Raw genomic sequence first — 14,554 nt, 5'->3', positions numbered from 1 at the left:
AGGCAGCTTTACGCATCATAGTTCTCATTATTACACAGTATGATTTTTTAATATTTTGGAACATTTGGTAGTTGCACAGAAAAGCCTTAACCTGCTCCATAGCCAGACCAAGGGGAATTCAGGGCAAGGATTGGCTTGGGGCAAACAACCCTTCAGGACCCTTATCTTGCTCCTCCCATACTGTGTGAAAACTGTTTTTAAAATTACAGAAATAATATACTGGCCTCGGCCCTTTGAGGTTCACTGCAGTGATCAAGAGGACTGCCCTTTATTCCTCATGAGAGATCTACACAGGCATTGCAGCCCTAACCAATGTGATTAGCTCGATCTGCATCAAGTTTCTATTGGCACAGTTTTCCTTTAAGAATAAGTGCACATTCAGACAAAGTGCATTTTTTCTATTTGCCCCTTTGCCCTGACCTAAACAATCCCATCCCCCTTTCCTCAACAGATGTATATTTTTTGAGAACCAACGGCTGTGGCCTCTCTTGTTTACATCCATCGATTACAAGTTTCCTCTCCTGCGCAGTACAGTCCCATAAACTTCCATTGGAGCTTATCTACCTCCAGCTCACAGCTAGTTCATAGAAGTCTACTGGGCTACTGATCCAGCTCTATCCTGTCTCCCCAGCAGCAAAAAAATCACTGCAATTGTGATCTATTGCTTGTTGATGAGGGTAAACAATGCATCACTATTACAAGTAATCTGCTGGTTCAAAGATACACTATATTTCCAAAAGTATTGGGACACCTGCCTTTACACGCACATGAACTTTAATGGCATCCCAGTCTTCGACCGTAGGGTTCAATATTGAGTTGGCCCACCCTTTGCAGCTATAACAGCTTCAACTCTTCTGGGAAGACTGTCCACAAGGTTTAGGAGTGTGTCTATGAGAATGTTTGAGGGGGGATTATTGTGTGGGGTTGTTTTCAGGGGTTGGGCTTGGCCCTTAAGTTCCAGTGAAGAGAACTCTTAAGGCATCAGCATACCAAGACATTTTGGACAATTTCATGCTCCCAACTTTGTGGAAACAGTTTGGGGATGGCCCCTTCCTGTTCCAACATGACTACGCACCAGTGCACAAAGCAAGGTCCATAAAGGCATGGACACACTCCTAAACTTGTGGACAGCCTTCCCAGAAAAGTTGAAGCTGGTATAGCTGCAAAAGTTGACCCAACTCAATACTGAACCCTACGGACTAAGACTGGGATGCCATTAAAGTTCATGTGCGTGTAAAGGCAGGCGTCCCAATACTTTTGGTAATATAGTGTATATACAGGGACTTGATCTGGTTTTCCCTAACTTGATGCAGCCGCCCTACCTAAAGAAAGATGGAGTTAAAGTGGAGGGCCACCCTGAAAAAAAAAATTACACCAAAAATCCTAAAAAAATTTAAAAAAAGCATTTGAAAAAAATAAATTTTTTAACCGCTTCCCGACCGCCCACTGTATATTGACGTCCTGTTTTTTAAAGATGGATATCTCGGTAACGGCAGCAGCTGCTGCCACAACCGAGGTATCCATCTTTAGGGCCGGCGATTCTGTACACGATAACGGTGGTCTCTGCGGCGGGTTCGCCGCGAGATCACCGTTATCGGCGGCGGGAGAGGTGCCACCCCCCCTCCCGCCGCTCTCCCGCGCCCTCCGCCGCTTACCGGAGCCGTCGGTAGCGGCGGAGGAGATCGGGACCTGTCACTGCTGAGGTACTGAGACGAGTGAGGCCAAGATGGCCCCCACCCGTCTCTATACCATGTGACGGCCGGAGCGACGTCATTACGACGGCTCCGCCCACTTCTCTTAAAGGCACAATTTTTTTTGTGTCATTTTTTTAAACGACTTTTTTTTTTTTTTTTTTGCATTTTAGTCTAAATATGAGATCTGAGGACTTTTTGACCTCAGATCTCATATTTAAGAGGACCTGTCATGCTTTTTTCTATTACAAGGGATGTTTACATTCCTTGTAATAGGAATAAAAGTGATCCAAATTTTTTTTTTTTTAAAAACAGTGAAAAAATAAATAAAATAAAGTAAAATAAATAATAAAAAAAAAAAAATTTTTTAAAGCGCCCTGTCCCGACGAGCTCGCGCGCAGAAGCGAACGCATACGTGAGTAGCGCCCGCATATGAAAACGGTGGTCAAACCACACATGTGAGGTATCACCGCGACCGGTAGAGTGAGAGCAATAATTCTAGCCCTAGACCTCCTCTGTAACGCAAAACATGCAATCTGTAGAATTTTTTAAACGTCGCCTATGGAGATTTTTAAGGGTAAAAGTTTGACGCCATTCCACAAGCGGGCGCAAATTTAAAGCATGACATGATGGGTATCAATTTACTTGGCGTAACATTATATTTCACAATATAAAAAAAAATTGGGCTAACTTTACTGTTGTCTTATTTTTTTTTTCAAAAAAGTTAATTTTTTCCAAAAAAAGTGCGCTTAGAAGACCGCTGCGCAAATACGGTGCAAAAAAAAGTATTGCAATGACCGCTATTTTATTCTCTAGGGTGTTAGAAAAAAAAGAATATATAATGTTTGGGGGTTCTAAGTAATTTTCTAGCAAAAAAACCTGTTTTAAACTCTTAAACACCTAAAATCCAAAACGAGGCTGGTTTTGAAGTGGTTAAACTTACCTAAAACCTTGTTGCTAGGCAGTCTTCCTAATCTGCCTCTTCCTTTTCCGCGGCGTCTTCTGCTCCTCGGTGAGCGGCCCCGTTGTCTTCTGGGAACTGTGTGTGTTCCCAGAACATCACGGGGCCATTCACAGAGCGCCGCGAGCGTGCAGTAGGAAACTGGCAGTGAAGCCGCAAGGCTCCACTGCCTGTTTCCCTTACCTAGGATGGCGGTGCCGGGACCCGAGAGCCGAGGGACGGGTCGGCCACGGGTAGCCGACATTGCGGGCACCCAGGACAGGTAAGTACTTATTTAAACTCAGCAGCTACAGTGTTTGTAGGCTGGAATCCCGCTTTAAGGTGATAATTTGACTTGATCTTAACTCAACATTACACTATCAACTTGCACACATATTATTTTTTCCTATGCACATTAAAGTGGATGTAAACCCAAATTTTTTTTTTTTTTTTTGTGATGTCATAACGTATAAGATTTCCTATCATTTGAGCCCAGTCTTGCCACAAAGAGTTAATCCAGCTCTGAACAGCTGAGATAAATCTTGACAGAGAAAAATGTTGTCAATTCCTCCCCCTTGGTGTGATTGACAGGTGATTTACATATCTCGTGCACTAGCCTGAGACAGGCACATCCTGTGTAAAAAGTTCACAATTCACATCGAAGGGAGGCACTGTCACTATGTCCGAATGAGCCGGTGACAATGTCTCTTTAAGAGGGGCTCTGGAACTAAAGTGGATAACCATCCTGGAAGACAGCATTAGACCACATGCACGCTGGGTGTCAACCCCACTCCTGGAGATTTTTGCACCCAGGAGGCACAGTTGCAGCGGCCAGCCCAGTGCCTGCAAAATCTATGACAGGTTAGAATACACTATGGCTGGATGGGGCTGGACACTGTACCAACTTGTACTCATGTTTAGGGCCCTAAGTGTTCAGTGATGTATGCCTAAAATGCAGTTATTATGCATTCATGACACACGTCCCGAAACGTAGGTACCATGAAAACAATGGGATTGGATAGACGGAGGGCTAGACACCCAGTGTGCATGTGGCCTAACAGATTTAAATTAAATCTAAGCATATACTGTAACAAGGGAGAGAAAGGCATTACCAAATAAATGCTATGCCTTTATCAGTGGGAAACAGACATCAATCATGCATTAAATCAGCTACATATGTTACTCTTTACTCAAATCATTAATCGGTTCACCGCACAGCTTTATTTACACAATAATCACATAACACCTGTTTTTAGCAGTAGCCTCAAGCCTTAAAAAGTAACCAGACGGTATTAATACCATTTAACAACGCATTAGAAGCTTGATGGGTTGCAAGAAGCAGTTGAGAATTTTTTAAAAATTTAGGTAAAATACATTTCCTGCAATTTCTGCAGTATGTGGGGCCCCAAAGGATCACTCTAGTAGGGGAAAAGAGGATGACTCCAGTTGAAAAATCTGAATGTAACAGGATCGCTGGTCAGCTCCCTCCAACTCACATTCTTTTTGTTGCTAAAGTCCCCACTCACTCTAAGAACCCTTTCACACTGAGCCAGTTTTCAGGCGTTTTAGCGCTAGAAATAGCACCTGTAAAGCGGCTGAAAACTTTCACATCCAGCCGGTGCGCTTGTGGGACGTCCTGCAAGTAGCATCTTTGGGGCAGTTTGAGAGCGCTGGGTACAGCGATCCCAAAACGCCCTTGCCCATTGCAAAGAATGGGCAGCGCTTCCGAATCGCCTGAAAAGCGATTCGGAAACGCAGCAACTCGGGAGTTTTTAACCACTTTTTTGGGTTTAAAAGCGCCCTGCTAGCGGCCGAAAAGCGGAGCAAAAGCGCCGCTTAAACAGCAGTAAAGTGCCACAAAAACGAGCATTGCTTTACCGTGTGAAAGCAGCCTAACACTGCCAATAGTAATTGTGAGTGCAATAACTGGCAGGTGAGAACATTGGAAGGAGTCCCAATAAGTATCTCAGAAAATTAGAATACTGGGAAAAAGTTCAATATTGTAGACTCAATGGGGTTGATTTACTAAAAGCAAATAGACTGTGCACTTTGCAAAGTGCAGTTGCACTCTGCTAGTTCAGTTGCTCCAGAGCTTATTAAATGAGCAAAAACTCAGCTGACTTCCATCATCCAATCATGTGCAAGCAAAAATGCTGTTTTTTTATTATCCTTGCACGTGATTGGGTATCCTTTGCAAAGTGAAGCCTTATCTTATTTACTAAGCTCTGGGGCAACTGCACTTTGCAAAGTGAACAGTAATTTTGCCCTTAGTAAATCAACCTCATGGTGTCACACTAATCAGCTAATTAACTCAAAACACCTGTAAAGGTTTTCTGAGCCTTTAAGTGGTCTCAAGTCTGGTTCAGTAGGTTACACACTCATGGGATCAACTACAGAAAACAGTAACTGACACCCTCCACAAGGATGGTAAGTCACAAAAGGGTATCGCTAAAGAAGATGGCTGTTCGCAGAGTGCTGTATCCAAGCATATTAATGGAAAGTTGAGTATAAGGAAAAAGTGTGGTAGAAAAAGGGGCGCAAGCAACAAGGAATAACCGCAGCCTTGAGAGGATTGCAAAGGCTATTCAAGGATTTGGGGGAGATTCATAAGGAGTGGACTACGGCTGGTATTGGGCTAGAGCATATTTTATATCTCATTTAATGTTTTTATATTCTATCTTAAAATATATTTTGTATCTATATTACATTTTATACATACTTATTGTTGTATTTTATATACATTCAACAGAATTTTTCTTAGCTCCTGAAGAAGCGTTTTTCAGATGCGCAACATGTTGAGCTATTAAGAAAATACCTACCTGGACCTGCAACTTGACCCACAATTCGTCACCCTACATTCAATAAACCGTAACATCAGTCTGGGAATTCGTTCCTCATTTATCATTGAATGTTATTACAGTCACTTTTTATAACAAATGGTTTCTTAGTTGCATATAGGGCAGGAAATTTTGAATTTTTACAACCTCTTTTGTGAAATGTGTTACCTACAGTATTTGTTCCTATTTTTGTAGATTATATTTTAATAAAATCATTTTTACTTTTTATAGTTCAAACACCTGTGTGCCTTAAAAGTCCATTCTCTTAGCTGTTGTAGTTTATCTATCCAATATTGGGATGTTGGCACACTACTATAGCTATACCTACAGTGTCACCCTGTTATTAGGTACACTTTTATTTGGGAATTCTTCAATTAATGATCATGGTATCACTGTGCTTGATTGGCCAGCAAACTCGCCTGACCTAAACCCCATAGAGAATCTGTGGGGTATTGTCTAGAGCAGTAGAGGCTGGTGCTGGAGGATTTTGGGGGGGCGCGGGTCGCCCCCTCTAGGTCCACACTCACCCTACGGCAGAGGGTACCCACCTTGAAATCCACTGGCAGGGTCTTGTTGCAGTGCCAGTGGGAGGGTAGCACTGAGCAGAGGAAGTTCAAGCTGTTGGTCCTAACCAGCTCGGCCGTGTGGTAGATGATCTCCAGGGCTCCGGGCTGCTGTCATCTCTAATCTGTTTTTCGTCTCTCTGAATACCCATTGGACGTGTGTTCTGGGTTCTAAATGGCTGAAAGCCGATTTGCTGGCATTGCAGGGTGGGAGGGCTCAAGGCACAGAGCACTGCGTCCCAAGGACAATATAAAACTGGTTAATTGGGGAGTCAGCATGTGCACATAAGTAAGGGGGTGATGGACCTGGTAGAAACCTATTGGTCTGGCGCCCTGCACAGTGCACGGCCACACAGATGGTGCAAACTGGGGGCTGTGCCGCGGACTGGGTGATCAGTGCCCCTGTGTTCCTTGTGGACTGGCCGTCACTGGTCAAGAGGAAGATGAGAGACACCATACCCAACAATGCAGATGGGCTGAAGGCCACCATCAAACCTAGGCTTCCTTAACACCTCAGCAGTGCCACAGGCTGATGGCCTCCATGCCACGCCGCAGTAATTCATGCAAAAGGAGACCTGACCAAGTATTGAGTGCATACTATACTGTACATGGACATAGTTTTCAGTAAGTCAACATTTCTATATTAAAAATCCTCTTTTTATTGGTCTTATGCAATATTCACATTTTCTGAGATACTGAATTTTGGGTTTTCATTAGCTGTAAGCCATAATCATCAAAATTAAAAGAAAGACATGCTTGAAATATTCGACTCTGCATGTAAATCATCTATATAAATATATGAGTTTCACTTTTTGAATTGAGTTACTGAAATAAATTAACTTTTTGATGATATTAAAATTTTTTGAAATGCACCTGTATGTACTGCAATGGCCTGCCTGATTGGATACAAATTGGTTGGATAGGGTTTGAGGGATACTGCTGGTTCTGGAGAAACGATTAGGCCTGGTGAGGAGGACGGGATAAATTTGGCCAGGCTGTTACCATCAGACATGTGCTCTCTGTATAGAAACAGCAGTCTAATCGCACAGATCTGACACATCCCCTACTGACTCTAAATTTTAGCTAATGCTCCCTGCAGTTTAGAAAGCTTTGGCTCTTACTTAGCAGGGGGGGGTGTGTTGAACATTTGCAAACAGATCACTGCTACCACAAAGACAGCAAGAGTCCCACTTTGCAGCATGCTGGCAAGGGACAGGCTTTTCTCCCACAGCTGTGGCTGACCTTTAAAGTGGTTGTAAACCCTTACACACCACTTTTACCTACAGGTAAGCCTATATTAAGGCTTACCTGTAGGTACTGGAAATATCTCCTAAACCTGCACGGTTTAGGAGATATTTACCATATACACTTGCACCGACGTCATTGGCACATGCACACTAAAGAAAGGGCATGGTCGTGTCTTTTCTATAGGGCCCGTGCCGTGACTGTCGGCTCCCGCTTGCATGCGTGGGAGTGATGTCACGTGACTCCGGCCAGTCACAGAGCCGGAGTCCACGGCCCCAGGAGGAAGAGGGATGAAGATGGATGCAGCCACCAGCAGGGACATCACGGGCTTCGTTTGCAGGTAAGTGCAACATAATAGGCTAGTATGCGATGCATACTAGCCCATTATGCTTTTACTTTGCAGGGGAGTAAAGAGGAAGTAAAGCCCTCAGGGTTTACTTCCTCTTTAAGGAAAATAAACTGTAACACTTTTGCATACCTTTTGTTTGATGCACCTGGAACGTATTTTGCTAATTTAAACTGAAAGTTTAATTGGGCTTTAATAGCAACACTTATGACAATGCACTTTTTACCCGCTGGCACCGCACTTTATAACCTTAGACCATGCTTCATACTTAACAGGCAAATATTAAAAACAAAGCACTTACAGAACGTATCACTGCAATAAATCCGAATAAAACTTGTAATACACCAAAGTAATCCAATAATACAGTTTAGAAATTGCTGACAGTTGTAATACTTTGATAAATGAAACATGCAGAATACAAATTAGGTTCTGCATGAAGCAAATCTTGCATCCAAAAAAATATTAATGCCGTAAGAAATGTACAAGTAATAATATAAGGATAAAATGAGAGAAGTTCTGTTCTCATTAAACCTGATCGGTGCACTGGTCATTTAATTGGATGTAGTTCTGTAACAACACATTGTTCTGCTAAGCATTTTAAAGCCTTCCTAGAAAAAAAAAGGTATTGGGCAATATATTTTGTCACTGGGTGCTTATTTTGCAAAAATTATACATTTGTTCTCATCTGTTCCAAGAGAATATATTATAAATGGGACAGGAGCGGCAGCATTAGTGTTCTGGCTTCGGTAGATGCCAACAAAACATAATGGATTACAGATGGCATTTTAAACAAACATATTACAAGAGTAATTGTGAAAAGAAGTCATTTATCTAACAGTAAATGAATAGGGTTACTTTTATATTGCACAGAATGTAATGGATCCTCCACCTTGAGATTTAGTAAATTTGACAGCAATCACCCAAAAGGAAAAATAAATGAATAAATAAATGTTTTTCTATGTTTTAAGCAGACTATCCCTTGAAGCTAACCTGCAGCTATTATACAACTATAAAATTGGCAGTAACTGTTAAGAACTGGCCCTTCAATAGGTCTGTACATATTGATTACATTCCTATACAGTGATCTGAGCTTCCCAAAAACTGGAGTGCTCTAATTCAACCACCTTCCTTTGGTATCAGTTCTTACCTTTACACTCTAAGCTTCACTAGTGGCAAGTGAGGCTGTCTAGAAAAATAATGGGCTAGCAGTGAGCACAGAAGAAGGCAAACAGGTTCCGCAATCACTTAACTATCTAGTCCACATAAAAATTGAATATCAGTATAGAGTGGGTTCAAGAGGTTGAACCTATCTGCAAGATCTTACAATCATCAGGCGTTTCAGATCTTTTTGACTAAGGCCACACTGATGGGTTTGCACTCATTATTCTGGGTATCTCTCTCTCTCTACAAACCAGTGGCGGCCGCTCATGGGCACCACCCCCCTAATCCATGCTTCCGGACCCTAATCAACTATTCGCTAATGTATTCCAATCAGAAAGCGGGTCCTGAGACCCAATTGGCCGTAAGTTCTAAGACCCGATTGGTCGCGGGTCCTAAGTCCTGATCTGGCCGGGAGGAGAAGTGATTGCCGGGACTCAGGAGGAGACGCGGGGGGGGGGGGGGGGGAGCCGCGACCTGGATGGGGTAAGTGAAGGGCTAGCGGGGGGCCTGGTGGGAGATGGGTGATGGGGAGAGGGAGGCGGCGATCGAGCAAGCGTCGGGGGCGGTGGGATGGGAGGTAGTTGTTTGGTTTGCTGGCAGGCTAACCAGCCAAGAACATTGAACACCAGCCGCCACTGCTACAAACCCTAGAATTAAACAACAAAGATATATAAGTAACTAGGTGAAACCCACTAATTCGTATTGGAAACACTCACCATTTTTAAATTATGTATTGGTAAGGTACTGTATGCCAACATTACTTATTTTTCATCTAACTATAGGGAATGTGACAAAACTTTTGTCTTCCAATAATTTTAGAGATACATTAAACAAGTGTTTGTTTTTAATCTCATTCAGCTTGAATTTTCCAACAGAAAACCATACTTCCCAAATAAAAAAAAATCTACACTGGATCATTTAAAACTCTTAACCAAAACCCACCCCATTTTGTTCAAGGCTGAATAAACCACACCAACTCTGGCAAAGACTCCCCATTAGGAACGTGCAGCATAATAGTGAATGTTCTGAAAAAAACAGGGGAAGGGAAGTCGAGAGAGATGGAATAGCTTTAGGAGAAACCTGTTCTCTTATATAGAAATACATATTCTATTCATACCATTTACTTGGACTTACCATTCAAACATATCTCAAATGGTTTGCAGAGGTCATCTTCAAACAAGCAACCTAAAGGAAAAAAAGAAAACATTTTAAAGGAACATCTAAAAACTAAAAGGTGTTTTTATTTTTTTTTTTCAAAACAGTAAGGTGTTGAGATGTGAATGAGGGGAAAGACTGCAAGGAACCCTTATGAAGAAAGACAGGGATTTGAGTTTTTGAAGAGGGGTCTTAAAGTGGTTCTCCACTCTGGAAAAAAATAAAACAAATCCTGTAGCTGCTGACTTTTAATAAAAGGACATTTACCTTTACTAGCCTTCGGGTTCCCAGCACCAGCATCTTAGCTGTGGGCAGCCGGCTGTGCTGCTTGCAGCTTCACAGCTGGCTGACTACCGAGCATGTGCAAACCGCTCTGCACTTTGTAAACGGTCCTGCAGTCTTCTGGGACCTGTGATGTGTCCCAAAAGACTGCAGGGAAGTAGGGGGAGCGGAGAACTTCTGCTTGGATCGCCTAGGTATTATTTGCACACACATTTGGTGTTCACAATTAAGAGTACACATAACACTGTAGATGATCACTGCTAGTTTTTGGTTACGGATTGAAACTTCAAATTAAAACTGATCACTCATTGTATAATAAGTTTCTTCAATGCTCTCCATTATGAGTTTCATCATCATGTACTACATACTGAGGATCTATCGTGTGAAGAAAATCTGATACATATAAACATGATACTTAAGACACAAAATCTACACGGCCATAGAATTTGTGATCGTAGTTGTATGGCACTCACGTGTTGCACCCACTCAAAGGATACCATATGACATAATTCTGTGCACAGCAACAATAGTACCCTTTTGCACCCAGAAGTGAGAGGGGGGCCACCACCACTGGGCCGCAGGGGAGGAAGATAGGGCAAACTGGAAGTGTGTTTGTATTTATGAGATCTGCTAAATGTAATTTTACCTGCCAAAAGATTCAGCCAATAGTGGTTAGTCACACGGAACTGAACTTGTGCTGTCATAGTGTCAGCAAAATACTGCAGCACAGGTAGCACAGATGGAATGGCAGATGTTATTGTTCAAGAACATAGTTTGAAGTGTAAAAGTTGAGAAACCACCCTGGTATAGTTATCCATCTCATCCTTGGATGTCAGCAAGTCTACATAGGTGTTAATCCTTTGAGTTACAAGACTGAAGTTATGAATTGTTGTCAAAACACCAAACTGAATTATATGTAGAAGACAGATGGTGTTGAAGTCCCCCAGGCTTTTTTAATGATGATTGTTTCAGTTTGAGGTGGATGGCCTCTTTCATGTCTCTTGCGAATCATTTCTCATCTTTGTCCAAAATGTGCACCTCACTGTTCTCAAAAGAATGTTCATTTTTCTTAAGGTATAGGAAAACTGCTGTGTCTTGGCCTGTAGAATGTCCTCCTGTGCATATACCAAGTTACCTGTTTGTGTTTAGGTGTTGTGTCTTTTGGATGTACAAGCTTCTGTCTCAGTGTATTGTTGGGTCTGAAGGACACATGGATGTGATGTTTGCTAACCACTTGCCGTCCATCCCATAGTAGTTTTACTGCTACAGGGAGGCAACTGTGCACCTGATCACATATATATACATGATCCGGCTTTTCCGGGTAGGGAGCGGGCATGTGTGATCACACACAGTGGGAGCCCAGCAGCGAGTACCGCGGACTCAATGTCCACCGGCACCTGACAATCATCCAGCACAGTGGCAGAACAGTGGTCTGCCTATATAAACAAGACAGATCGCCGTTCTGACAGCAGGGAAGGCATGGATCTTGTGTCCCTGCAAAGCAGGACTAGGATTAATGTATTTCCCTAGTAAAAGTACTTCCCACGCTTTGATCACCCCTGATGTTAACCCCTTTCCAGCCAGTGTCATTGATATAGTGACAGTGCATACTGCCACTGGTCCCCAAAAAGTTTTAAAAGTGTCAATTAGTGTCAGAATGTCCGCTAAAATATCACAGTCTCGCTATAAGTCACTGTTTGCCGCCATTACTAGTTAAAAAATAAAAATAAACAAAAATATCCCACATATTTTAGACGCCATAACTTTTGCACAAACCAATCAATATACGCCTATTGGGATTTTTTTTACCAGAAATATGTAGCAGAATACATATACCTAAAGGGAAGAGGTGGCAACCCTAGTTCAAGTACTGCAATAAAACTACAAAAAGATACCCCTAGACAGAGCCTGTGTTTAGCCTCGTACACACGGTACGATTGTTGGCAGGGGATTGTCTGTTGACAGACTGTTGTTCTAAAATCTTACCGTTAGTACGCTCCTTTTGACAATTGTTGTCCAATTTTCCACCAACAAAATGTTGGATGACAGGCTAGTAAATTTTCGTCGGACAATGGTTTGATGTCAGATTTTCGTATGGTCAGTATACAAATCCGTCACACAAAAGTCGAAAGTACAAACACTCATGCTCGGAATCAATGGTCACCAAACACGAAATTAGCAGAAGGGGCCCAAAGGGTGGCGCTCAAGAGCTGAAATTCCTCATAGTACATCACTACGTTCGTGTTTGTGGCACAACAATTGTGTACCGTTAGTATGCAAGACAAGATCCTGGCACACGCCCTTTTGACAAAAATCAGACGCTCGGTTGGTCAACAATTGTACTGTGTGTACGAGGCTTTTGTCTGTGTGCTCTGGAACTGGTACCTGGGCTGGTAGCCTCTGAACATGTAAGTGACACCTAATTTAGTACCATCTGCCCCTTTAGGGGTGAGCACTGGACCCGCATAAGTAAAAAATAAAACAACACAAAAAGCATGTTTCAGCCCCGTTTCACACTCCTGCAGTGCTGAATTTGCAGCGAGTTCTGTGCAGATTCTGCACTGCATGCAAATCGCACCCTGTTCATGCGAATTGATGCGGGTGTGTATGTTAAGTAAATGACACCCAGAAACCAGTTTGCAAAACGCAGTGCGATTTACAGAATTTGGATCGCATGGGTGTAAACATCCATGTGATCCAATTTTGGTGTGACCAAAAAAAAAGGGTACTGCATATTTTTGGTGCTAACTTGGTGAGATTTGAGCCATACAGAACAGTGGCTTAAATCGCACTGCTGAAGATTTGCATGTGATTTGAACAGGAATGCGGTGCGATTCCTGTTCAAAATCCCATGCGGTTCCCCGTAACGCATAGTGTGAACTGGTGCTTAAGGGGCTTAAGGATCTGTCTAGAGTTTAGCAATAAATTAGAGGTATATTGAAGCTACAAATTTATGTATCAGAAGTATATAAAGGCTCTACAGTTGACACAAGGTTTAGAAGGGTGCATTAAACAGAAAGTTCGGAATTTGCATGAAGCAGCATTTGACACAACCTGGCATATTTTATCACGACATTAAAACCTGCTGGGATTTCATCCACATTCCAATTTGATCATGCAAGAGAACACAGCCCAGCAACCACATCCTTAATTATCATAATGAGTCTGATGCACAAGAAAATTTGCTAAGGGTGGGTGTGTAATGGATTTATAATGTGCTGAGAAATCACTCAGCAACAGCTTTATAAATAGACCTACCTGGTGTTAATCAACATTATTGAGTTTTGTCCAACCACCTGCATTATTTAACAGGACACCAAAAACTTTTAATTTTATGTATAGGCACTTGTACTTTAGCTATTTAAAGAGGAGATGAAAACATAATTAGTGTTTTTTTTTTTTAATTACCCAGGCATGCAAAAAAGAGTGGTACTATGCAAATCTGCTCTATCAGCTGTTTCAATGTAAACTCCTTTCCACAAACCATGCAACCTAGGCAAACAGCGCTTTTATTGATAGGCAAATTTGATCTACAAGATTCAACTACTAAGCCCTCATCTCACAGAAGGGCTAGAGGTGCATTTAATGTGCAAGTGGTGGTTTACAGCCTGGCTTTACCTTCTTTGTTGTATCCATGGCAAGATGGTAGCACCTAATGGGGAAATAACTAGACCTGAGAGGGCAGACTTCAGCACAGTTTTAGTTTGCTGATTATGCTTTGGTGGTTTATAAAGAGCTCATGTTTGGAAGTGGTTTCTGTAAATGTAAAAAAAAAAAGGGAAAGAGTAGCTTTAATTTTTCAGGTTTTTTTTACTTCAAATTTTCACTGACTACAAGAATGACAAATCGAAATCAATCTAATTAAACAACAGCTTGGTATTTTTTTTTAAATTGTTTTACAGGAGTCTCAGTGCGAAATTTCTTGGCAAGGAAACTGAAGCACGAAACAAGGGCGCTATGTCATCTTTAGTGCTATACAATAAATATAACATGTACAGGCTTTAATTAAAGTGTTCTAAAGGCAGAAGTTTATTTTTTTATCTTGATGCAATCTATGCATTAAGATAAAAAACCTTCTTTGTGCAGCAGCCCCGCTAATACTTACCTGAGCCCCATCTCGATCCAGCGATATTGCACGAGAGTCTCGGCTGTCCGGGCCTCTCCCTCCTCATTGGCTGAGACAGCATCATGGCGCCATTGGCTCCAGCTGCTTTCAATCAAAGTCAGTGAGCCAATGAGGAGACGGGGGCAGGCCAAACCATGGCTCCGTGTCTGAATGGACACACAAAGTAGCGACTCAGCTCGGGTGCCAGCATAGCAAGCTGTTTGCAGTG

The 14,554-nt window shown here is 42.3% G+C and overlaps 1 protein-coding gene across 1 annotated transcript in view; it reads right to left on the bottom strand.

Moving 5' to 3' along the window:
* Positions 1-14,554, bottom strand: part of PTPRN2 (protein tyrosine phosphatase receptor type N2) — a 1,455,485-nt gene that overhangs the window by 1,259,432 nt on the left and 181,499 nt on the right. Inside the window, exon 2 of the mRNA XM_073629933.1 lies at positions 9,918-9,968. Within this exon, the coding sequence (XP_073486034.1) occupies positions 9,918-9,968 (51 nt within the window). The remainder of the gene's footprint in view (positions 1-9,917; positions 9,969-14,554) is intronic.

The sequence above is a fragment of the Aquarana catesbeiana genome, linkage group LG05 (genome assembly GCF_042186555.1).
Source record: "Aquarana catesbeiana isolate 2022-GZ linkage group LG05, ASM4218655v1, whole genome shotgun sequence".
Classification (NCBI taxonomy): Eukaryota; Metazoa; Chordata; class Amphibia; order Anura; family Ranidae; genus Aquarana; species Aquarana catesbeiana.
Note: the sequence above shows the minus strand (reverse complement) of the source record. Positions and strands in the feature narration are given on the sequence as shown.